This window comes from Dromiciops gliroides, chromosome 2 (assembly GCF_019393635.1).
Source record: "Dromiciops gliroides isolate mDroGli1 chromosome 2, mDroGli1.pri, whole genome shotgun sequence".
Classification (NCBI taxonomy): Eukaryota; Metazoa; Chordata; class Mammalia; order Microbiotheria; family Microbiotheriidae; genus Dromiciops; species Dromiciops gliroides.
The window spans coordinates 311,041,820-311,066,980 of NC_057862.1; the positions used below are offsets into that span (position 1 = coordinate 311,041,820).

The 25,161-nt window shown below is 34.7% G+C and overlaps 1 protein-coding gene across 1 annotated transcript in view; it reads left to right on the forward strand.

Moving 5' to 3' along the window:
• Positions 1–22,650, forward strand: part of NDFIP1 (Nedd4 family interacting protein 1) — a 63,205-nt gene extending 40,555 nt beyond the window's left edge. The window contains exons 4-8 of the mRNA XM_043980158.1: positions 7,291–7,378; positions 8,975–9,099; positions 10,369–10,435; positions 12,600–12,705; positions 21,629–22,650. Coding sequence (XP_043836093.1) covers positions 7,291–7,378; positions 8,975–9,099; positions 10,369–10,435; positions 12,600–12,703 — 384 coding nt within the window. The 3' untranslated portion in view covers positions 12,704–12,705; positions 21,629–22,650. The remainder of the gene's footprint in view (positions 1–7,290; positions 7,379–8,974; positions 9,100–10,368; positions 10,436–12,599; positions 12,706–21,628) is intronic.
• The last annotated feature ends 2,511 nt before the right edge of the window (positions 22,651–25,161 follow it).

Here is a 25,161-nt window from a genome sequence, read left to right on the forward strand (position 1 = left end):
GTAAAATATTTTTCAGTATTCTTTTTAAAAAGTGTTTAGTTCCAAATTCCCACCCCCTCTCCCTTCCCTTATCATTGAGAAAGCAAGCAGTTTGATTTAGTTTATACATGTGCAGTCATGTAAAACATATTTCATTATTAGTCATGTTGTAAAAAATAAGACCCCCCCCAAAAAAAACCCAAGAAAGATAAAGGAAAAAAAAGTATGATTTGATCCGCATTTAGATTCCATCAGTTCTTTCTCTGAAGGTGGATAACATTTTTCATCATCAGTCCTTTGGGATTGTCTTAGATCATTATATTGCTGAGAATAGCTCAGCCATTCACAGTTAATTGTCATACAGTATTGCTGTTACTGTGTACGCTGTTCTCTTGGTTTTCCTCATTTCACTTTTACATCAGTTCATGTAAGTCTTTACAGGTTTTTCTGAGAGCATCCTGTTCATTTCTTAAAGCACAATTCCATAACAGTCATGTACCACAACTAGTTCAGCCATTCCCCAATGGATGAGCATCCCCTCAAATTCTAATCCGTTACCACCACAAAAAGAACTTTTGTAAATATTTTTATATGTATAGGTCTTTTTGCTTTCCTTCTTCCTTTCTCTCTTTCTGTCTTTCTTTGGGGGGGGGCAGGGCAGTGAGGGTTAAGTGACTTGCCCAAGGTCACACAGCTAGTAAGTGTCAAGTGTCTGAATCCGAATTCGAACTCGGGTCCTCCTGAATCCAGGGTCGGTACTTTATCCACTGTGCTACCTAGCTGCCCCTCTTTTTTGTCTTTTCTTTCTTTTTTGGTCTTTCTGGGATATAGACCTAGTAGTGGTATTGCTGGGTCAAAGGGTATGCACAAATTGCTTTTTGAGGAAATCTGAGAACAGATTTTCAAATTATTCTCCAGAATGGTTAGATTAATTCACAACTCTGCCAACAATTGCGTTAGTGTCCTAATTTTCCCACATCCCCATCAACATTAATTATTAGCCAATTTGTTAATATTAGCCAATCTGATATATATGAGGTGCTATTTCAGAGTTGTTTATTTTTATTTTGTACTTTCTCTAATTAGTGATTTAGAGCATTTTTTTCACACGACTGTTAGATAGCTTTGATTTCTTTGTCTGAAAACTGCCTCTTCATATCCTTTGACCATTTGTCAATTGGAGAATGACAAGTATTCTTACAAATTTGACTCAGTTCTGAAATGAGGCCTTTATTAGAGAAATTTGTTATTAAAAAATTTCCCCAGTTTTCTGTTTTCCTTCTAATGTTGGCTGCATTAGTTTGTGCAAAACCTTTTTAATTTAATGTAATCAGAATTATCCATTTTACATCTTGTAATGCTCCTAAGTTCTTCCCTTATCCATAGATCTGACAGGCAAACTATTCCATGCTTCCTTAATTTGCTTATGATAGCACCTTTTGTGTCTAAATCTTGCACTCATTTTGACTGTATCTTGGCATATGGTATGAGATATTGATCTATACCTAATTTCTTCCAAACTGCTTTCCAGTTTTCCCAGAAATTTTTGTCAAGTAGTGAATTCTTGTCCCCAAAGTTGGATCTTTGAGTTTATCAAAAACACTGTTACTAAAATAATTTACAACTGTGTATTGTGTATCTATTTCTATTCCACCGATCCACCACTCTTGTTTCTTAGTACCAGATTATTTTGATGAGATCTGGTATGGCTAGGCCACCTTCCTTTATCACATTAGGGTTTTTGGTTTTTTTGGCTCATTGATCTGGCAGTCCACCAAAAAAAAAATCTATATTGTTTTTGGGTGAGCTACTATCTAGTCATACCTCCCCCATCTTCTTTTTTTTTTTTTCCTCCCCCATCTTCTACTGATAAAGTTGGTTGTTTTTTTTTAACTCCCCGAGACAAGAAATGTTAGAACAAAATAAACGATTGATAAAAGTTACTGTCAAGAACAATTGACTTGGAAAACAGATCTAAGCAACACAATTTAAGAATCGTCCTCAGTTTCTCTGAAAAGCATGACTAACAAATAATCCTGGATACAATTTCAAATAATCATAAATGAAAACATCCAGATTTACTAGAGCCAAAGAGTAAAGTGGAAATGGAAAAATTCACTGTCAGCCAAAATGAAACTTCAGAATTGTCATAGGACAAAATCCACTTTCCAGCTCAAAAAAATATTGCAAGTAGTAAAAGAAAGTTCAAGTACTAAGGAATCAGTCAGGATCACATTTTGGCAGTTATTACTTAAGCGACAAAAGATCCTAGAATACAGCATTCCAAAAGATAAAAACTCCCAAGACCAGCATATATTAAGCATCTGTTACATACCAGGCCTTATGCTAAGCACTGAAGATGCAAAGAAAGGTAAGAACAGTCCCCGCTCTCGAGGATCTCACAGTCTAATGGGGCAGACAACATATAAACAGCTAATATACAAGTGAAATACAGCATAAACTGGAGATCATCTCATAGAGAAGGTACTATGGTAAAAGCTTCTTGCAGAAGGTAGGCTTCTAGTTGAGATTTAAAGAAAGCCAGAGAAGCTGGGAAGGAGAGATGAAGAGAGAGAGAATTCCAGGCATGGGGAACAGTCAAGAGATGGAGTATTATGTGAGAAGAATGATGGCCACGATGGCCACGGGAGCACAAAGTACTTGGAGGAGGGAGGGGTAAGGTGTAAGAATAGTGGAAAGGTAGGAAGGGGCAGGGTTAAAAAGGTCTTTAAAAGTCAAACAAGATCTGTTTGATCCTGGAGATATAATAGGGAGCCATTGAAGTTTATTGTATGTAGGATGACATGGTTAATCTCACTTTGATGACCAAATGGAGGAGGATGAACTGGAGTGGGAAGAGACTTGAGGCAGGAAAACAACCAAGAATATTTTACCCTGCAAGATTGAGCTTCTCCCCCCCGCCCCCCAGGGCAATGGGGGTTAAGTGACTTGCCCAGGGTCACACAGCTAGTAAGTGTCTGAGGCTGGGTTTGAACTCAGGTCCTCCTGAATCCAAGGCTGGTGCCTTATCCACTGTGCCACCTAGCTCCCCCAAGATTGAGCTTTAAAAATCTTTAATATTTCCCCTCTATAAGGGGAGGGGGAATAGATTTTTAATGGAATAGAAGATTTTTGAGCACTCCAGATTACAAAACAAAAACAAGAACTTAGTAGAAACTTTAAAACCCAAACAGAGAAGTCAAGGAAAAGCTGGGAATAGAAAGACATTTGAACATTTGGAAGGGGCTAAGTGGCAGTTAAGGGCTTCATACTACATTCAAGGAAAAGAGACACATCTCTCTTTAGAATCCTAATAATTTCAAGGTCACATAAGGAATTAAGACAAACAGAAGGTTTGGGAGTAGTTTTGTTCTGTTTTGGTGGTCTTAAGAGAGGAGAGAAAAGTGATGAAAAAGGGAATATACCAGAAAAGTAACAAGGAAGGGAAAACTGGGGTGCTCTAGCAGATTATGCATATATGGACTAAAGAACATTATTTGAATCTCACTAAGTCTGTTTTGAACCAAATGAACAGATGAAGAAGGTTCAAACACACAGACATACCCACACACTCGAAGAGCTGAGGTTTCACCTCATACTCATCAGACTGGCAAAGATGACATTAACAGAAAAAGAGGAAAGTGAGGTTATAAAGGAGGAGAGTGGAAAAAAAAAGGAGGAGAGTGTTGGAGAGGGAAGCAAAACAAATTTCAATTTCAGAGGGTAGATCAGTTTTGTAAAGGGAGGATTAAAAGGAAAATAAGTGTAAGAAATAGTGACTGGGGTCTAGGTGAGGAGAAGAGAGTAAGGGCAGTGGAGCAGAAGCAGACATTTTGATTATTGAGCACTAGTGTTGATCACATTGCATTCCTTTTACTGCCTTCTTTGTAAAGAATGGAGTAGGGGGCAAAGAGAGTATATGATGGAGGGAAATAAACAATTAACAGTCATGACTGAACTTGAAGGAAATTAACTCACAAAGCAGAAGATAATAATGGAACAAATTAGAAAGAAGAATACAATAATATGTTGTTTATAAGAAATACACTTGAAATAAAGATTCATTTAGAGTTAAGATGAGTGGCTGGAACAGCATTTATTATGCTTCAGGTGAACTTTAAAAAAAAAAAAGTATGGGTAGCAATCGGAATAGACAAAGTTAAAAGAGAGAAACAAAGGGAATACATTATAATTAAAAGAACCCTATGGGGCGGCTAGATGGCGCAGTGGATAAAGCACTGGCCCTGGATTCAGGAGTTCCTGAGTTCAAATCCAGCCTCAGACACTTGACACTTACTAGCTGTGTGACCCTGGGCAAGTCACTTAACCCCATTGCCCCGTAAAAAAAAAAAAAAGAACCCTAAACAATTAAATAAATACCATATATGCATTGAATGGCATAGCACCTTACTAACTAAAAAAAGTAAATTGAGTTACAGGGACAAATAGATAGCAAAACCATACTATTTGGGGACTTAAGTGTACCCCATCAGACCTAGATAAATCTAACAAAAAGATAAACAGGAAACAAATTAAGGACCTGAATAAAATCTTTAAAAGATTAGATGTGATAAATCTCTGGGGATTACTGCTTGGGAGTAGAAATGAATATACAAATTACTCAGCTATATATAGTTCCTTTACAGAAATTGATGATAATGCCAGGATGTAAAAACTCCAATATAGAATAACAAAAATACTAAGCATATTGACTGGCCACTGTGCAATAAAATACGTTCAATAAAGGGTCTTTGAAGAAAATATTCAAATTTAAATGGAGACCAAATAATGTAATCCTAAGAATTGTTGGATCAAAGAAAAAAAATTACAATTGCTAAGAGTACTGAGAGGTAAATAATTTGTCCAGTGTCATATAACAAGTATTTGTCAGAGGTAGGACTTGAATCCTGCTCTTCTTGGCTTTGAGGTCAACTCTCTATTATACTACACTGTCTCTTCTTGTGACAGTATTTGACAACATGCAACAACCATTTGTTTTAAAATATTAAAAAGCACAAGCATGAATGAACATTTCCTTAATATGATAAATAATATTTAAATCAAGATCCAGTATTGTGTGTAATGGTGAAATGCTAGAGGCTTTTCCAGTAAAATTAGAGATTAATGCAAATATTACTATTGAACATATTTCTAGAAATGCCTGCTATATAGCTATAATAATAGCTTAATAGCTAGCATTATATAGCACCTACTATATGTCGGACATTCTGCTAATCACTTTACAGTTATATCATCTGATCCTCACAACAGCTCTGTGAGGTAGGTAGATACTATTATTATTCTTGCTTTACAGGTGAAAAAACTGAGGCAAACATATTAAATGGCTTGCCCAGAGTCACACAGCTAGTGAAATGTCTTGGAAAATTGGATGTGAACTCAGTCTTCCTGAGTCCATGTGCTGCATTCTATCCACTGTGCCCCCTGGCTACCTCTATAACAGTTAAAAAAGAAAATGAAATCGAGGGAATAAGTATGGATAAAGAGGAAACAAAATTATCACTTTGCAGATGATAGGATAGTGTATATAGTGAACCTTAATAGATAGGCGACCCAGAGGATATGACTAGTCAATTGCTCAGAGGAGAAAACCTTTTAATAACCACATGAAAAATGTTTTAAATCATGAATAATAAGGGAAATGCATATTAAAACAACTGTGAGCTATCAACAACATTGTGTGCTGATCAACTGTGATAGATAGACTTGACTCTTCTCAGCAATACAGTGGTGCAAGATAGTTCCAAAGGACTCATGATGGAAAATGCTCTCCAAATCCGGGAAAGAAATCCCCCAAAACTATGGAATCTAGATGCAGATTGAACATGCTATCTCTTTTTTGTTGTTCTTTTTTTGAGGTTTTTCCTTTTTGCTCTGACTCTTCTAGCACAGCATGACTAATGCAGAAATATGTTTAATGTAATTGTACATATATAACCTATATTGGATTGCTTGCTGTCTTGGGGAGGGGGGAGGAAGAAAAAATTGAAACTAGAAATATTTTAAAATCAAATATTGAAAACTATCTCTACATGTAACTGGAAAATAATAAAGTACTTTTATGGAAAAAATAAAATAAAATAAAACAAACAAAAAAACCCCCAACAACTGTGAGGTTTCACTTTATACCCATCAGACTAGCAAAGATAACCAGAAAAAGGGAAAGGAGTGTTGTTGGACAGGATGTGCAATCCAGATAATGCATTTTTGAAGGATCTGTGAACCTGATAAAGCCATTCTGGAAAGAAGTTCAGAACTGTTCTTCCCAAATCAGTAAATGTTGCATACCCTTTGACCCAGCAGTATCAATACTTGGCACTTTATCTTAAGACAAAGAAGGAAGAGACTCATTTGTTCAAAAATAGATAAAGAACAAATTATTGTATTTGAATACAGTGGAATATTATTGTGCCATAAAATAAAGGGTTGAACTAAAATAATACTGAATTTTTCTAAATGCAGAAAAATAAAATAACACTGAATTTTCCTAAATGCAGAAATTTGTTTTTAAAGACTATACATACTTATAATGGACTTTGGTGGGGAGAAGAATAATGGTTATGTTAAAAAAAAAGAGAGAGAATAAAGACCATCAGCAAAGCATTTGAAAAAGGGAACAGAAAGCAGATATGGAAGGAACGACAACAGGATAGGACTGGAAGTAATATGCTAAATGTGTTAAAGACTTCAAAAAACAAGCTGTGTGTAGTGGAGATTGGCAATTTCATGTAACATTCTCTTTTCTGTTCTTCGTATATGTTAATATTCATTTGCTGCTACTCAGTAACCCAAAACATTTTAATAATTTAACAAAGCACAGACATATTAAAACTTTTTTTTTCAGGTATCTCTCTTTTTGCAATCTTAACTTGTTTCATTTAAAAGCAATGTAAATGACAGTATGGTATAGTGTCTAGGAGTATATGATTTAGCATGCTGGCTCTAATCCTTTACTGTGTGACCATGGACAAACCATTAAACATCTCTCAGCCTTAGTTCTCTCATCTGTAACAGGGGGAAGATAATAATATTACATACCTCACAAAATAGTTGTGAGGAAAATGCTTTGTTAAGCTTAAAGCATTCCATTCATAAGAAATGTTATTTTTATTGTATATAGTCAAATGCTAATATTTAATTTTATATAGGTTATACTTTTTCTTAATGTATAAACATCTTAATTCAAGATAAAATAAAGAAATCTCACGTTAACGCTGATTTTTGTATCTGTTTTTGTTTTCCTTAAGAAGCACTGAGTATGAATTTTCATTATCCTTTCTCTTTTCATATTAGGATGATGATTTTGTAGCAAGGGATGATTTTGATGATGCTGACCAGCTGAGGATAGGAAATGATGGGATATTCATGTTAACTTTTTTCAGTAAGTATATATAGTGATTAGAACCATTTTATTGTGTTTATTCCAGAGAGAGGAAACAAATAGTCTGAAGCATTATCATATTTATATTTTAGTATTCTCTCATTTCCTCTTCTCTCCCCATGCATATTTATGAAAACTATAATTAAGGTCTTTATGGAGATGCTTCCGTTTTACACATTATGCTTCATTACTGTTCCTACCCCTACCTGACCTGTAGAACAGGAAAGGAACACAGTGTCTTTACCTGAGCAGTTTTCCCCAGGAATTCTTTTTTTTGACTAAGAGATCAGAGTTGACCCTATTCTTTTGATTCCTTGTGCTTCTCTCCCTGCCTGCCTGCCTGCCAGCCACCTTCCTTCCCTTCCTCCCTTCTTTCCTTTTCCTGGAGCATCCATTGGGAGAGTAGCAATCCTTTTTTTTTTTTTTTTTTTTTGCTATATTTAATAGCGAGGGATTTTATTGACAATGTTGCCTAATGGTCTCTTTAAAGATCATGGAGAGGGGCAGCTAGGTGGCACAGTGGATAAAGCACCAGCCCTGGATTCAGGAGGACCTGAGTTCAAATTCACCCTCAGACACTTGACACTTACTAGCTGTGTGACCCTGGGCAAGTCACTTAACCCTCATTGCCCCACCAAAAAAAAAAAAAAAAAAGATCTTGGAGAACTAGAAGTTTAGTGAAGGGAAATGCACTATTCATAGTTGAAAGAAATATTAAGAACTTGAACACTTTAAATACTCAGTGAATTATTTGATGCACCAATTTAATCAAAGTTAGAGATATTTGTAGGAGGTGAATAGAAAACCCCCCCAAACGAAACCTAAGAATTTAGACTAGAAAGAAGTTCAGATATACATATTTAGCAATAAAGTTTTTTCCCTTCAATTCCACAAACATTTTAAAAATGTGCTTGGCCTTGGGAATACAGAAGCAAAAGTAAAACAGTCCTTATTCTTTTGGGGCCTTTTTTTGAGGAATGGGGTTGGAAGGACTGGAGAAGAGTGCAAAGGATGGAGTGACTGGTATAACTTGTACGCAGATCAGTATGAAAACAAGATGGGGAGTGCTGAGAGCAAAATAGAGATCCAGTCGCAGGGAGTAAGGGTTATTTGAGGAAGGAGACAACATTTATGAAAGGGGCAAATTCGGAAAGGCCACATTAAACATGTAGCCCTTCTGCTCTGGCTCAAAGAATGAAAAGGATTCCTAAAGGTTGAAATGAGAATTCTTTTCAAGCATGGGGGACAGAATGAAGATGGCATGATTTGGGAGAATAATTAGCAGTCCAGTTTGACTGGAATATAGACTGTATGAACAGGAGTAATGTGAAATAAGGCTGAAAATGTAGGTTGGAACCATGTTGTGGAGGGCCTTAAATAGTCAGGTAGAGTTTGCATTTTCTTGTAGAAGCCTTAGGGACACTGAAGGTTTTTGATTAGGCTGAGTGCTTGGATATTTTCTTGGTGAATTTTTTGGTATGAGAAAATGGGAGGAACATTGTCCTTGGGAACATTATTAAAATAAAAAAGTTTACAGTTTCATCTTGTGCCTGCATTAATGTATGTTTTCATATCTATTTTTTCTTGCTTTTCCAGTGGCATTCCTCTTTAACTGGATTGGGTTTTTCCTGTCTTTCTGTCTGACCACCTCAGCTGCTGGAAGATATGGGGCCATTTCAGGTTTTGGCCTTTCTTTAATTAAGTGGATCTTGATTGTCAGGGTAAGTTCGATAGAATAAAAGGTTATTGGGGGATAAGTAGAAAAAAGTAGATTTGTGTCAGGGTTTTTCACTACCTCAAAATGATCCAGGTAATCAAAAGAGCTTTAGAATCACTGCTTTTAGAGTAAGTGCATGCACTTGACTTAAGTGATTTGAGGATATTGTTGTCAGTTGGCAATCTTATGACAAATGACTCACATTTGAAAAGAATTGTAGATTAAGCTTTTAAAATTCCCCTAATTTCAAATTTGATAATTTCATAGTTATTTCATAAGTGAAAATATTTTCTGTAGATGGTATTTTAAATTCATTAGTGCATCTTCATGTAGTTATTATTGTAGCTTTTTTTCATTTCCAAAAGGTTTATTAATGTCTCTCTGAAAAGTAGATAACATACCAAAAAGTTCCCACTTGTAAATATTCCCATTCTGTACAATTTTTTGTATAGTTATATATTTGTTGCATACAATGTAAAAGTAAACACCAAAATTGTTTTATTAAAATGTAAAAACATACCTTTCCTAAACTGTTTTGGCCTGTGTGGTATCTGCACAATACCAATACAAGCAGTGGAAACTGAAGAGGGGAATGTAGTTAGTCATTTGTTGTTAAAATTACCAAGTGAGGGACAGCTAGGTGGCGCAGTGGATAGAGCACCGGCTCTGGAGTCAGGAGGACCTGAGTTCAAATCCGGCCTCAGACACTTAAAACTTACTAGCTGTGTGACCCTGGGTAAGTCACTTAACCCCAATTGCCTCACTTTAAAAAAAAGAAAAATTACCTAGTGAGCATTTTGACTGCTTTGTAGAAAACTGAAGTGGTTGAATCAACCATTTGATTTGGCATCATATAAATTAAATCTTAGATAAATTCATGAATGAAAGAGTTTTTAAAAAGTTATTTTCTAGGAAAAAAATTTCATTTTTAGCACATTATAAATCCATAACATATGAATATATATTATTTGAAAGCAGAATACCTCATGAAAATTATATACAAAAGAGTTTATAAAAATGGAAACCATGTCATTAAATGAATATTTTCCACATAAAGTAATCCAACATTACATATCAGTATCAAACAGTTACATTTACTGCACATGTTACAGTTACATTTAGACTACTTCTACATATATAATTTCGATATGTTTCCTCCAAAATTCACTTTCTACTGAAATTCTTGGCTATTTTTCATTGTATTTATAATAAAGTATGAAATTCTGTTGTAGTGTAACGCACCTAAAAATTATTTTAAAATTTTATTTTTCAGTTTTCCACTTATTTCCCTGGCTACTTTGATGGTCAGTACTGGCTCTGGTGGGTTTTCCTTATATTAGGTAAGTGTACAAATGGGGAAAAAAAAACCCAAAGAAATTTTCCTGCATTTTCAGAATTAGATTATTGTTAGCAAACTTTTCTGAGAGTTTGTTATATAGTATTATGTTAAAAAACATATAAATAGATTGTACAAATGTAACCTATATCAGATTGCTTGCTGTCTTGGGGAGGGGGGAGGGAGGGAGAAAAACTAGAAATCGTATAAAAACAAATGTTGAAAACTATCTCTATGTGTAACTGGAAAATAATAAAATACTTTTATGGAAAACAAAAAAACCCCCATAAATACCAGAAAATTAAAGCATTTACATGACTTCCCAGCATCACACAGTATTTAAGGTTGAATTTGAAGTCAGGTCTTTCTGATTCCAAGTCTAGCACTTTCTTCACTATGCCACCTAGCTGCTTATATGTGTAATTTAGAAGCAAATTACCATATGGATTTAAGTACGAAGGTGTCTATAAAACTAAAAATCATGCTGTGACATGATCATTTTCCACAAAGCAAACCAAAATTATGTCTGTTATCAAGTAGTCCCATAGTTTTTTGAATTAATATTGTACTTGCAAGTCTTTGCTGTCTTCACTCACAAAATACTTGACATGTATCTCCTTGCCATCACTAGTGGCAATGATGATGATGATGATTTGGCCTGTGCTAGACCTGATCATGTATTTAGTGGAGCCATCATGCCTTGCTCTTACCAGCCCAATAAAAGGTGCTTACCTCTGTAATAGCATTTACTAGTAAAAAGAAAAGTCTTCCATGGTGTAATGGTTGTAAATAATTTTTACCAGGAGAAGGACATGGGAGTTGTAGAAATTTAAATGGAGGATAGAAAGGTCTCATTTAAGGGTTAAAGTGTTGGAGCAGCAAATACTGTTTTCAGAAAGCAGTTGCCTTGCTTACCTTTTGACAGATTTTTTTAAATCATAAAAAGTATTTTATTATTTTCCAGTTACATGTAAAAAATAGTTTTCAACATTTGTTTTCATAAGATTTTTAGTTCCAAATTTTTCTCCTGTCCTCCCTTCCCTCCCCCTTCCCCAAGACAGAAAGCAATCTGATATAGGTTATATATGTACAATCACTTTAAACACATTTCTGCATTAGTCATATTGTGAAAGAATAATCAGAACAAAAGGGAAAAACCTCAAGAAAGAGGAAAAAAAAACCCCAAAACAGAAACAGTATGGTTCTATCTACATTCAGAATCCACAGTTGTTTTTTTCTGGATGTGGAAAACATTTTCCATCATGAGTTCTTTGGAATTGCCTTTGACAGATTTTTGAAGAGGCTGCCACCACATTACCTGAAAACAAACCCTTTCTTTTTTCTATTAATGTACTCCTAAATTGCCCTTAGGTCTTTTACTAAATGAGAATTCTTTGAATCACTTTTAGGAGGTTAGTTGAGCATTGACAAATTATTGATTTCTTTGTTTTATATGTCTGTGTGTATGGCTAAGTTTTTGAAAAAACAAAACAAGAACCCAAATCTCTGCCCTGTGATCATTTTATTCACTCCTCACCCCTTTGTAAAAGATTGTGAGAAAATGGTCTCAAAACTGCTTTGTAGGTAAAGGAATCCTGCCATCTAGTGGAGAGTATTAATAAGACCAGAAATAACTTGACTGGTCAGCAGAAGAATGTTATGGAAAATGGTAAATGTAATTTATAAAAACTCTGTAAATTTATCAGTTCTATTTAGTGGTTAACTCTCAGAATATTTTTTGAAGCTTAAGAAGGTATTTTTATGAGTCTGAACTGAGTCTCCAGAAAGAAATAATGATACCACTTTTGTTTTTTCTTTATGTGCTCATTTAGGCCAATTAAATAACATCCTATCTTTCTTGCATATATATAAAAAGTACCTATAAAATTTGGTTCCAAGGTTCTTTGGTTAATAGAAACTATATATGCAAACCACTTTGGAAATGTAAAGGGAAGATTTCTGTGTTTTGATTTCTTATAGCAGAGATATGGTTACAACTTCTCCTTCATTTCAGGGTGACATTTCTGCTATGTGGCCATCACAAAATGTATTTGAAGGGGAGATTGGTTTTGCCTAGTAATTTCTGAAATTATATTTGGCCTTTATTTCTGTGAGCTTGTTATTTATAATAGTGATGAAACTTTGTATTTTTTTTTTAATATTTTTAGGCTTTCTTCTGTTTCTCAGAGGATTTATCAATTATGCAAAGGTTCGGAAGATGCCAGATACTTTTTCAACCCTCCCCAGGACCAGAGTTCTCTTTATTTACTAAAGGTATTAAAGTTTTGCTTATAAGTCACGTTCTTAGTACATGCATTTCTTTTTAGTTTTTTGGGCTTCATCTAAATTAAATACTTAAAGTCATTTTAGCACTTGCCTCTTAGAACTGTTATATTTTAAGACTTTCTTGTGGAATGCACTAGGTTCCCTGCCTTTGTAGTTACTCAAGAGTTTGGACCTCTTTGTTGCAATTATGACTTTAGGGAATGTAAATTTATTTTCCCTTTTTCGGGGGGGGGTAGACAATGAGGGGTTAGTGACTTGCCCAGGGTCACACAGCTAGTAAGTGTCTGAGGCCGGATTTAAACTCAGGTCCTCCTGAATCCAGGGTCAGTGCTTTATCCACTGTGCCACCTAGTTGCCCCTGGAATGTAAACTTATTTTCCCAGCAATTATCTCATGTTCACCTTTTCATGGTAATTCTTCATAGTTGTAAAATACATTATCAGACCAGTTTTCTATATTGCCATAAAACTGTCTTTACATTTGGTATTGAGAGTAGAAAATATATACAGGTAAACTGTTACATGTACATATAGAAGATAGAGAGCCCAACTTAAAGGATGTCTTACTGAACTCCTTCAAGATAGGATTCCTCTATCTTACATTTCCTGACTAACCTAGTTTTTGTCCAAGGCCCATTTTTCTTGTACCCCAAACAAGTTTGCAGAGTTCTAGTCTGCTCCTTATTTCAGTCCAGACTAAGTAGCCTTTTCACTTCTTGTGTGTATGTATACATGTATATGTTTGTCTATGTATATTTATAGATACAAATATATGTATATAGTTCCTAGCTTCTTTTTGTTTTTTGTTTTTTGGGGGGATTTTTTGGCAGGGCAATGGGGGTTAAGTGACTTGCCCAGGGTCACACAGCTAGTAAGTGTCAAGTGTTTGAGGCCGGATTTGAACTCAGGTACTCCTGAATCTAGGGCCAGCGCTTTAACCACTGCACCATCTAGCTTTCCCCATTCCTAGCTTCTTTTGAACAAAAACTATTTTTTCTCCAACTTTTATTAACCAGACCTGGGTGCCTTTTTTTTTTAATTTATTTTTTTCCGTTACATGTAAAGATAGTTCTCAACTTTTGTTTATACAAGCTTTTCAATTTCAGATTTTTCTCTCTCTCTCCCCCCTCCCCTAGACAGCAGGTAATCTGATATAGGTTATATATATATATATATATATATACATAATAACATTAATCCTATTTCTGCATTAGTCATGTTTTAAGAGAAAAATCAGAGCAATGATGAAAAACCTCAAAATAGAAAAAACAACAGCACCAAAAACAAAAGAAATAGTATGGTTCATTTAGCATCTATACTCCACAGTTCTCTCTCTCTTTTTTTTTTTCCTTAAATTTGGAGATCCTCTTCTATCATGAGTTCCCTGGAACTCTTCTGTACCATTGCATTGGTGAGAAGAATATAGTCCATCACAGTAGATCAACACTCAATGTTGATGATACTGTGTACAATGTTCTTCTGGTTCTGCTCATCTCACTCATCATCAGCCCACGCAAGGCCCTCCAGGTTTCTCTGAACTCCTCCTGCTCATCATTTCTTACAGCACAATAGTATTCCATTGTATTCGTATACCACAACTTGTCCAGCCATTCCCCAATTGATGGGCATCCCCTCAACTTCCAATTCCTTGCCACCACATAAAGAGCAGCTATAAATATTTTTGTACATGTAGGTCCCTTTCCCCTTTCCATGATTTCTTTGGGAAAAAGACCCAAAAGTGGTATTGCTGGGTCAAAGGGTATGGACAGCTTTATCGCCCTTTGGGCATAATTCCAAATTGCTCTCCAGAATGGTTGGATCAGTTCACAGCTCCACCAACAATGCATTAGTGTTCCAATTTTCCCACAGCTTCTCCAACATTTATTATTTTCCTTTTTTGTCATTTTAGCCAATCTGATAGGTAATTTGCATCTCTCTAATCAATAGTGATTTAGAGCATTTTTTCATATGGGAATAGATAGCTTTCTTTATCAGAAAACTGCCTGTTCATATCCTTTGACCATTTCTCAGTTGGGAAATGACTTGGATTCTTATAAATTTGATTTAGTTCCCTATGTATTTTAGAGATGAGGCCTTTATCAGAAGTACTAGCCACAAAAATTGTTTCCCAGCTTTCTGCCTCCCTTCTAATTTTGGATGCATTGCTTCTGTTTGTACAAAAATTTTTTAATTTAATGTAATCAAAATCATCCATTTTTCATTTTATAATATACTCTATCTCTTGTTTGGTCATAAACTGTTTTCCTTTCCAAAGATCTGATAGGTAGACTATTCCTTTCTCTCCTAATTTACCTATGGTATCACCTCTTATGTCTAAATCATGTATCCATTTTGACCTTATTTTAGTATAAAGTGTAAGATGTTGGTCTATGCCTAATTTCTGCCATACTATCTTCCAGTTTTCCCAGCAGTTTTTGTCAAATACTGAGTTCCTATCCCAGAAGCTGGAGTCTTTGGGTTTATCAAACACTACATTACTAGTGTCATTTACTATTGCATTTCCTGTGCTTAGCCTATTCCATTGATCTACTGGGTGCCCTTTTTGATAATTATTTTTAGACCATGGAGCCACTTGGTCATGCTGGGGAGAAAGACATTAGGGATATTTTGCTAACTTGTTAACAATTTATAATTTTCTTTTAAATGAGAGCATGATTACAACAAAGGTATGTATGTTCAGGTACCTATATGGGAAGGTAATATCTCGCTTTTTATGAAAAATCATGCAAAGAAACTAGATTTCATATAATAGTTAACACCATCTTTTCAAGGAAATGATTAACTGTTATTTCTAGAAAATGTTCATAGACAGATGAGTAACTACTGCTGAATAGTCTATAAAGTTACTGTGAGAAAACTTATTAAGCTTTTTGTTACATGCTTGAAAATTTTAATGTTTCTTTAATTTAATTTAATTCCAGACATACAAGCAGATATTGGTGAATCACTGGCATAGGCTTTAAAACCAATAATACACCTTTGCAGTTTTTCCTGTTCATTGTCACTTTAAAGCTTAGAAGCAGGAGCAGTTAGGTGGTGCAATGGATAAAGCACTGTCCCTGGATTCAGGAGGACCTGAGTTCAAACCGGCTTCAGACACTTGACACTCACCAGCTGTGTGACCCTGGGAAAGTCACTTAACCCTCATTGCCCCACAAAAAAAGAGAAAGAAAACAAAACTATTAAAAAAAATTTTTAAAAACCCAAAAATAAATTTAAAAAAATTTTAGGAAAAAAAGCTTAGAAGCAGATTTGTTAATAACAGTATTTTATTTTATTTTTTCACAATGGTATTTTATAGTTCTTTCAAGTCTAAATTTAATTCTTAGCCTTTTTGATACTTTAACCCTTTTAACCTTTGGGCTTGTAGCTCTGTTCCTCGAGAGTGAGAATGAGGGTCTAAAACATTCCAAAAATTATACAAATATTTCTTAATCCATCTGTTACTCCAAATAGCTGAGAATATTTCTTTTTCTTCCATAAATTTTGTAGGCCTGATGTAATGGTAGCTTCTAAAATTGGCTGTAAAGCTAGTTTTGAACCTTTTACTTTTGTTTTATTTATCTTCTACTTAAAACTTAGAGTATTACTGAAAGACTAATTTCTCAGTAATGTGTCTGACCAGGTGCTTGGTTACAGTTTTATCCTGTTTGTTTAAATGGGCTGAACCAATCTTCTGTCTTTTCTCTTGATTCTTTAGTTAGAAGAAACACTTAATCTTTATTCAGTGGTTACCAGATGATTATATTCCTCCATCTGCTTAGTTACAACAAATTGCTTATTGTGGGTATCCAGGTAATAGGGAAATTTGGGTTGACTTCATTCTCTTTTTCTCTGTGAAGACTAGCTTTGATGAGATATTTCTCTAAATTCTATTTTTGTTAATTAGTAACTTTTTACAAAATTCTTGATGAGGTTTTTCACTGGAGATGCTTAATTTCTAAATTTATCATACTGCATGGTTATGATTTGAAATAGAAAGTCTTTGGAAAATAAGGTTCTTCAAGATAGATTTACTATTTAAATTTTATAATCAGCAGTAGTCCAGAGTATTTTTAAAGATTATCTACATTCCTAGAAAATTTCCCAGAATTATAGGATAGACTTCCATTGAGGGGTAATATATTGCATTTAATTGTTTCTTTTTGCAAAAGTAACAGCCACACCAAATATCCTTTGGTAAATGTAATTCTGTGCTTCCTGGATTATTTAGAGAGATAAAATTTGAATGGTTAGTTAAAACAGCCTTTGGAATTCTATTTCTAAGCCTTAGAAGAAGCCTGAACAGCTGTGTTATGCCACAAAATTGATTTTTCTTTACCCATTGAAGAGATAGGCAGTATCATGTTTAAAATTGCCTTCTAAAAATATTGGAGTTTTTCCAGTGGATTGATGTTCTTATTTATAGTATATCACAATCCATCTATACCTTCTCATCTGTATTATTCTTGAACATATCTTCCCATGTATCCTATATAGAGAATCCAGCTTTCCTCTGGTTCTTTATTAATATTCTGCATATACTGGTGCTGCACTTGGAATATCCTCCTCCTCTTTTTTTCCATACACGATCAGCTTCCCTACTTTTCAGGCAATATCCTTCCTTGATGATGTGTTTTATGCCCTGTAACTTGTACTTTTATCATTGGGAATGATTTCATCCTGTATACACACAACTGTGAACCTTTCCATTGTTCTTTGGGTCACCTGAGATATTAATTCTTTTGAGATTGTGGTGTCCTATGATACTCAATAGAGTATTGCTGGTAAAAGGGTGTGTGCACTGATGTCAGGGAACAACCTGGCTGGGATCATTGAAACAACTATGTTTTTCCCAAAATGTGATCCTGCTTCATCTCCTGTTCAGCGTTCTGATGGACTCAGTAGAATGCTATCTAAGTGTTAAAATCTTGGCAATATGCCTTTGTCACTTTTTTCTTATATTAGATTGCTAGGCCAATCACTTTGAGGGTCTTGGGATTTTACTGATGAGACCCTATAGTATTTAAGGGCTCTGAAATGTGATAAGTGCAATGTTATCTGCAATAGGAGGAAGTAGAGAATCTTATCATCTACTTTTATATACACTTTCATATATATATCTATTCATATGTTCATATACACACTCTTCTGTTTGTATTCATGACTCTAATCAAATATATCTCCTTTTCAAATTCTTGCTTGATGTTTAGTCTTACAGTATCATAGAGCAAGGTTATCTCTTAGTTTACATTTATCATGGAATCTTGAAGAGACACTTTGTTAGGTGGTGCTCCCCCTACCTCCTGAAGTATATTTTATTCTATTGAATGAAATGCTTTTTTTAAAGGGGGGGATAATCAACAAACAATAAACACATAGCAGAATCTTTTATTTTCTGTACTTCTTAATTAGCTGTGACTATGAGGACATAGTTTTTGTAGAAAATTCTTTGTAAAAGCCTTCCTACTTCTTACATTCACTTTCTTTGTAGCAGAGAATAGATTCAATAAATTTGGAAGGTGGGTTCTAACATTATTAAAACTGCTGATGATCTTTGTTAGAGAAATGATTGGTTTAAATATTAACTCTTGAGAAGAAGGCAAGGGTAGACCTTTTTTTTTAATAACTGTGCTAGAGCAGAATAATAAGCAGTGCTTGGCACAAGGAGGGTGTTTAATGAATGCTTGTTGATTGATTGAATTAAGGAGTTCCTGTGTTACCTTTGTAGATTTGGGTTAGTTAATTCTGACAAGAATATGATTGGTAACATTGTAGAGGATGAAGCCTGCTTTTATGGACCAGGATTTAGCTTTTCTGCCCTTTTTTAGAAAAAAGTCTCTATTTCTGTGAAATAAAATATAATAACTTCATACTATTGAGACCTTTTGTATATATGAAATATATAATCAGTCTTTTTTAAACATCAGTGTAATTACATCACAGACTGGGAGAGATAGAGTTTACGTTTATCATCCCTGAGTATAATAAACAAAATGAATCAGGGCATATCATGGTTAGAAAGATAAGTGCTGCCTCCTGACAAATAGAAGGCTTTGTTCCATTTCTAGTTAAATGAAGGCATAATCACCTTCATCCCTTTTCTTTTTCTGAGCATGAATATATGCTTTTCTGCCCTTTTTTAGAAAAAAGCTTGTTCCAGGCTTGAATGATTTATTGGAACCATCAGCAAGCATTATCTGTAATGAGGATAAGTTAGAAGTATTCCCAGTAAGTTCAGGGGTTAAACAAGGATGTCCATTATCACGATTATTATTCAATATTGTACTTGAATGATTTATTGGGAAATGTAACTTTAAAGTAGAAAAGTTTAAATTCCCATTTAAGGTTTGCTGAAAATTAAATTTCACACAATCCCTTAAAAAGTATTTTTTTTCCTATTGAAGGTTGAGATCTAGCCACATATCTCAAGTCTTAAGCCCTGTATATCAAAGCTTTAGAAATCCATTCATTTTCACAATGATCTATTTCATCTATAGATTCAACATAATATTAATATTCCATAAGCCTTTCTTGTCATTAATTTCATCATGAACACTTCTGTCTCAGAGAAGAAACCTCATTGCCCTGGCTAATATGAAATCATGAGTTGCTTGAATGTTAGCTTGAGAACTAAGCATGTAGCTTTTCATATGTAAAGTGTTAGTATAGTAGTTGAAATCACCCTTTGAAAGCTATCCCAATTTTCTTTAATGTTTACTGTGTGCATATTCTGACTTTAAGAAATTCAGCCAAGCTAATTTACCTGAACTGAAGTAGTATGAGCCTTTGAGTGAAGGGCTAATGTCATTTTCTGGACTACATCACATACGTTAGTGCACATTAATGTTGTGACAAAGTAGTACTTATTTCATGAGTTAATATATAATAATGGAAACTGATAAAAAATCTATTTATTTATTTTTTGCAGGGCAATGAGGGTTAAGTGACTTGCCCAGGGTCACACAGCTAGTAGGTGTCAAGTGTCTGAGGTCGGATTTGAACTCTGGACCTCCTGAATCCAGGGCCAGTGCTTTATCTACTGCGCCACCTAGCTGCCCCCTAATTTACTTTAAACAGCAATAGGAATGAATAGCAATTTCATTGCAAAGTGTACATTTTCTCATCTGTCTGTCCTTTGTACTAGTTTGTTTTCCTAAAATGTCATTACAGTTCCTTTTCTGATGTGCTTACATGTTTTCATCCTAAGCAAAGTTAACCTTTTATGATTTACTTCATTTAGAATTGGAAAGGGACACCGTAGAGATCACCTCTTCTAACCTTATTTTACAGATGGAGACTGAGGGAGAGAATGAGTCATTTGCCTCAGCTCACACAAGCAGAGTGGGGTCAGAGCTTTAAATTTAGCTCCTCCAGATTGCTGCCCCTTCAAACCACTCTCAAAGCTACTATACTAGGGGCAGCTAGGTGGCGCAGTGGATAAAGCACTGGCCCTGGATTTAGGAGTACCTGAGTTCAAATCCGGCCTCAGACACTTGACACTTACTAGCTGTGTGACCCTGGGCAAGTCACTTAACCCTCATTGCCCTGAAAAAAAAAAAAAGAGAGAGAGACAGAGAGAGAATGGTTTGGAAAAAGAAAAAGTAGTCCTATACCAATGCCCTGTGAGGTGGTGATAGTTGTCACATTTTATGTGTAGATCTGTTTCTAGCCTCCTCCCAAGTACTTGGCATTCACTTAGTCTTTATTTGTTCATTTGATAACATATATTTCTTTAGAGTGTATTTTGCTAGATGTGTCATTTGTATAAAATTTAATTTCATATTTTCATTCTTGAGTCTTCTTGACTCCCCCCCCACACATTATGCCAAGATTCCTTGACAAGATTATGACAAAGTGTATTACTTTGTCTTGAGAAAAGAAAAAAGCCCAACAAAAACAAAACCTTGAGAACCACTGATTTAATGCTAGTTTAGAATTGGGTCAGAAAGGTAGTGGTTACAGTATTCCCTAGGTTTTATGTGGGAGGTTAAAAAAACTTAGTGTGAGTCAAAAGGGACTTCAGCAGCAGTCCATACACAAAAGGAATCCCTACTAGGACATAATCACCAAAAGTTTACATAGACTGCTTGAAAACCTCCAAGGATGAGGAACTCACTCACTTTTGTGTTGAATTCAAAATGTTCCAGAAGGTTTGATTTTTGTTTTTTGTTTTTTTGGGTAGGGTAATGAGAGTTAAGTGACTTGCCTAGGGTCACACAGCTAGTAAGTGTCAAGTGTCTGAGGCCAGATTTGAACTCAGGTTCTCCTGAATCCAGGGCCAGTGCTTTCCCAGAGTTCTTTAAATATAGTATGGATGAATGGCTATTTTCATGATTTCCTTGTACATGAGGTTGTGAAAAAAGGAGCAATCCATAATAATAATAATAGTAATAATAGGTTTCTGTCTGAACCCCATTGAAAAGAAAAGAAGAAAATAATATAATAAGTATCTGACATTAACATTTTAGGGTTGTTTTACATGCATCATCTCATTTGAGCTTCATAAGAACCTTGTAAAGTAGGTAGCATAGGTATTATCTTCATTTTATAGATGAGGCAACTGAGGCTTAGACGGGGCAAGTGACTTTCTGTCCTCACACAGCTGCTGAGCACTGGATTTAAACCTGGGTCTCTCTAAACTTTTTAAGTTTGGCGGTCTTGGCTACACAGTACTTCCTGTCTCAAACCTTAGGGAAAAGACCTATGAATTTCAGTTTTGGAGGCTTTATTAGATTTTTAAATGATCTAATTTAATAATAAATGTTTATCTGTTGACTATGACCTCAGCGTATAGTAATCCCACAACAATGTTAAGGTGCATTTTGTATGTCTACAAACATCCTGCATTCTTTTGTGCACTACATCCTTTTCTAACTATAGTTTCAATATTCAATATCCTTTTCTGACAGATGTTTTCTGGCAAATGCCTTCCTGCATTTATGAATTCTCTCTCAAGAAGCAACAGGACACCTGCAGGAAGTGAATCAAGATTCAAAACACAGAAGAAATAATCACCTGCTTTAAAAAATAAATAAAGTACTGTTGAAGATCATTTCTCTTTATTTGTTTTTAGGTGTAAAATTTTAATAGTTAATGCAGAATTCTGTAATCATTGAATCATTAGTGGTTAATGTTTGAAAAAGCTATTGCAATCAAGTCTGTGATGTACTAATAATGCCTTATATATTGTTTGTAGTCATTTAAAATAGCATGAGCTATGTCCCTATAGTCAGTAGGGGGCAGTCTTGCTTTATTTAATTCTCCATCTTAAAATGAATTTGGAATTAAATATTTCAGTGTAAGATATGTATAATGCTGGCCATTTTGAAGGGATGTTCTCAAAAGTTTAGAAAACTGTTAAGACTCCATTTCTGCTCATGATACGTATACACTGTTAAAAATAAATCTATAAATCTTAAATTGTGTTTTGTGTACACCTGGAAACAAAGTCATAGTACAAAATTCACTTAAGGTGTAGTCAAGAATGAGTGTTCTTTTTTGCAAGGTAATACAAGTATTAGTCTGTAACCTAAATTTTACAGTACGCTTTTCTTTTGTATTCAGTACTTTGGGGATTTCATAAACATTTTCACTATATATGGTATTGTTATATTATCAAGGACAAAGATGACAAAATTAGTAAGTATAGTTCTTTACATCTCTCACAAAACAGGTTCCTCTTATTTTATTTTACTTTATTGTCTCTGGATATAGAGACTAGAGGATTGGGGGAAAAACAGAGTTTTGGCTTTGGGACTTTTGAGATGATCCCTAATAAATTGTATTGCTTTTATAATGTGTTAGGAGAAACTATGATACAATGTAAGTGTAGACTGATGTGCTTTCTGCGGAGTGGTAATTCAAATTTGAGTTTTACTATGTTAAAACTGTAAATACAGCAGAACCTTAATAAATGTTACTTATGTAGCAATTTTTTTCTGTAGACTAGTGTTTAATTTTGAATATAAACTTTTGGTATGTAATTGGCGATGACTGAGGTACCTGGTTTCTAATATTTTACTAAATGAGTCAGGAAATATCAAATGTTTGTTTTTGAGTACAGAAACATCATGATATTTAGTTTTATTCATGATTTATAGTACTATCATTTATCTTTCTTACCAGCTTACTGATTATATATAGTATTTCCTTTCCAGAAGTTATATTTTGAAAGGAGATTTTATTAATAGCCCTTTAAGCATTTTTTCCCATTCTGCATTAGATTAGATAGAGAAGCAATTGTTTTCATGGTCAGGTATTCATTAAATTCCTAAAGATACATATGTTCTAAAATCTGTTTAGGTCATGGTAACTTTAATGAATATATGCGTATACAAATATTAGGGAGACTTGCTTAATTTATCTTGCAGGACAAAATAGAGAACACTAAATAACATAAACTCAAACATAGTAGACTACCTTTGTTTATTCTCCTAGGTACTTGTACTTTATCTGGTCTGGTATATTCAGAGAACTGGGATATTTGACATTCCTAATTTCTGCTCATTTGGTGAGCCATAAGACTGTCAAATAAAAGTCTGCAATTGGGTCTTTAAAATGATGGTCTTTAAAAGTACTTAGTTCTAGATGTTGGTTTCAACTATCCCTTTCCTCCTAAACAGTTAAGTAATCTTAACTGCTTTTCCTGATGGGATCTGCCATCCCAGGAAATTGAAGTCTTGTGCTTGCGAGAGAGAGAGAGAGAGAGAGAGAGAGAGAGAGAGAGAGAGAGAGAGAGAGAGAGAGAGAGAGAGAGAGTGTGTGTGTGTGTGTAAAATGGTTACTACATTTCACCTAAATTAGGTGCAAATTCACGTATCATTTTTGCAGTTTTTAGATTCCTTTCTCTAATACTCTTGGCAGAGAAAATAGCCGCCTCTTTTTTCTTTAAAAGAGAAATTGAGTCATCAGCAGTTAATTTGTGAGTAACTTTGTGCTTTGGGGCTTTCAAAAGCAGTTGGGACTAGGGGCAGCTAGGTGGCGCAGTGGATAAAGCACCGGCCCTGGATTCAGGAGTACCTGAGTTCAAATCCAGCCTCAGACACTTGACACTTACTACCTGTGTGAACCTGGGCAAATCACTTAACCCCCGTTGCCCCACAAAAAACAAACAAAAAAAGCAGTTGGGACTGTTGGAGTAAAATAGCAGTCTAGTATTCACCACTTCAGAAGGCTGTTATATATATATACACACACATATATACATTTATATAATTATAATTATCATGTAGAATTAGTTTCATGTTGTTTTGCAGAGTAGTGTACTATCATCTTTTATGGGGAGCTAGAAGGGGGAACACCAAATCATGTGGGGAAAGAGGGTTTTAAGGGAATTACATTCAGATAGTAAGCTCCAAGAAATTGAAATAAAGGAAATTGATTGTTGAGATCAGAATTTAAAAGCTCAGCACATATAAAAAAGTCAGATATTTAAGGAGTTAGGTGATAAATATGCTAATGCTTAAAATTTTGTTTGCTTTTCTCTTATTGTTTACCAACTTCTGGCTGTCCCTGAGTAAAACAGGATTATTTTTTGTTCTCACACTTTGTATTTACCTGACTCTGTGTGCCTATTGTTCTGTACACTTAATAGTGTTATATGAGTATAACACAAGGGTATAGGAGAGACGGGAAAAAAAACAAAGTCAAGAGAGCACACTTCAGGAGAGTCCTATTCAGGTGCAACTGAAAGGGATAATATAATGCAATTTTCCAGGGAATAGAGGTTTGGGGTGGGAGGCTGCAGAAATGGATCCTAGAAAGGGGTACAATAGAACCCTAAATTTGGCATATATGTTTAAAGCTGAACGATCTCTTGACCCTCACTTCCTCGGGAATTTGTACAGGATGACAAATCATTTGGTATAAATGGCCCTAATACCAGTAATCATTTAAAATATAAAGTTATTTGCAAATCTAGTTGTGACTCTACTAACTTTTATACATGGCTTTGGCTCTCAAGAAAAACAAATGAATATTGATGACATTTGCAAAATGAAGTTTAAGCTTTTAAGATTTCCTCTTGCTGTTTACTATTGTCTTGATTTCTTTTCTAGCCATTATAGAAGTTTCTCGTATATACTTTCAGGTTTTCTTAGGTGATTTGGGGAACAAGTAGTGCCAAAATATGTTTCTAAAGGTATTTCATATATAGATATATTTCATTATCTTGAAATATGTATAGAGAGATATATTTCATTATCTTGAAATATGTATATATAGATATATTTCATTATCTTGAAATATATCTATATATATTTCATTATCTTGAAATTTTGGTGAGGATGCATTTTATATTTTATTTTTTGTTATTCTCTAAAGTTGAATTGATTGGGGATGTTTACTAATATACCTTTTTTTTTTTTTTTTTTGGTGAGGCAATTTGGGGTTAAGTGACTTGCCCAGGGTCACACAGCTAGTAAGTGTCAAATGTCTGAGGCTG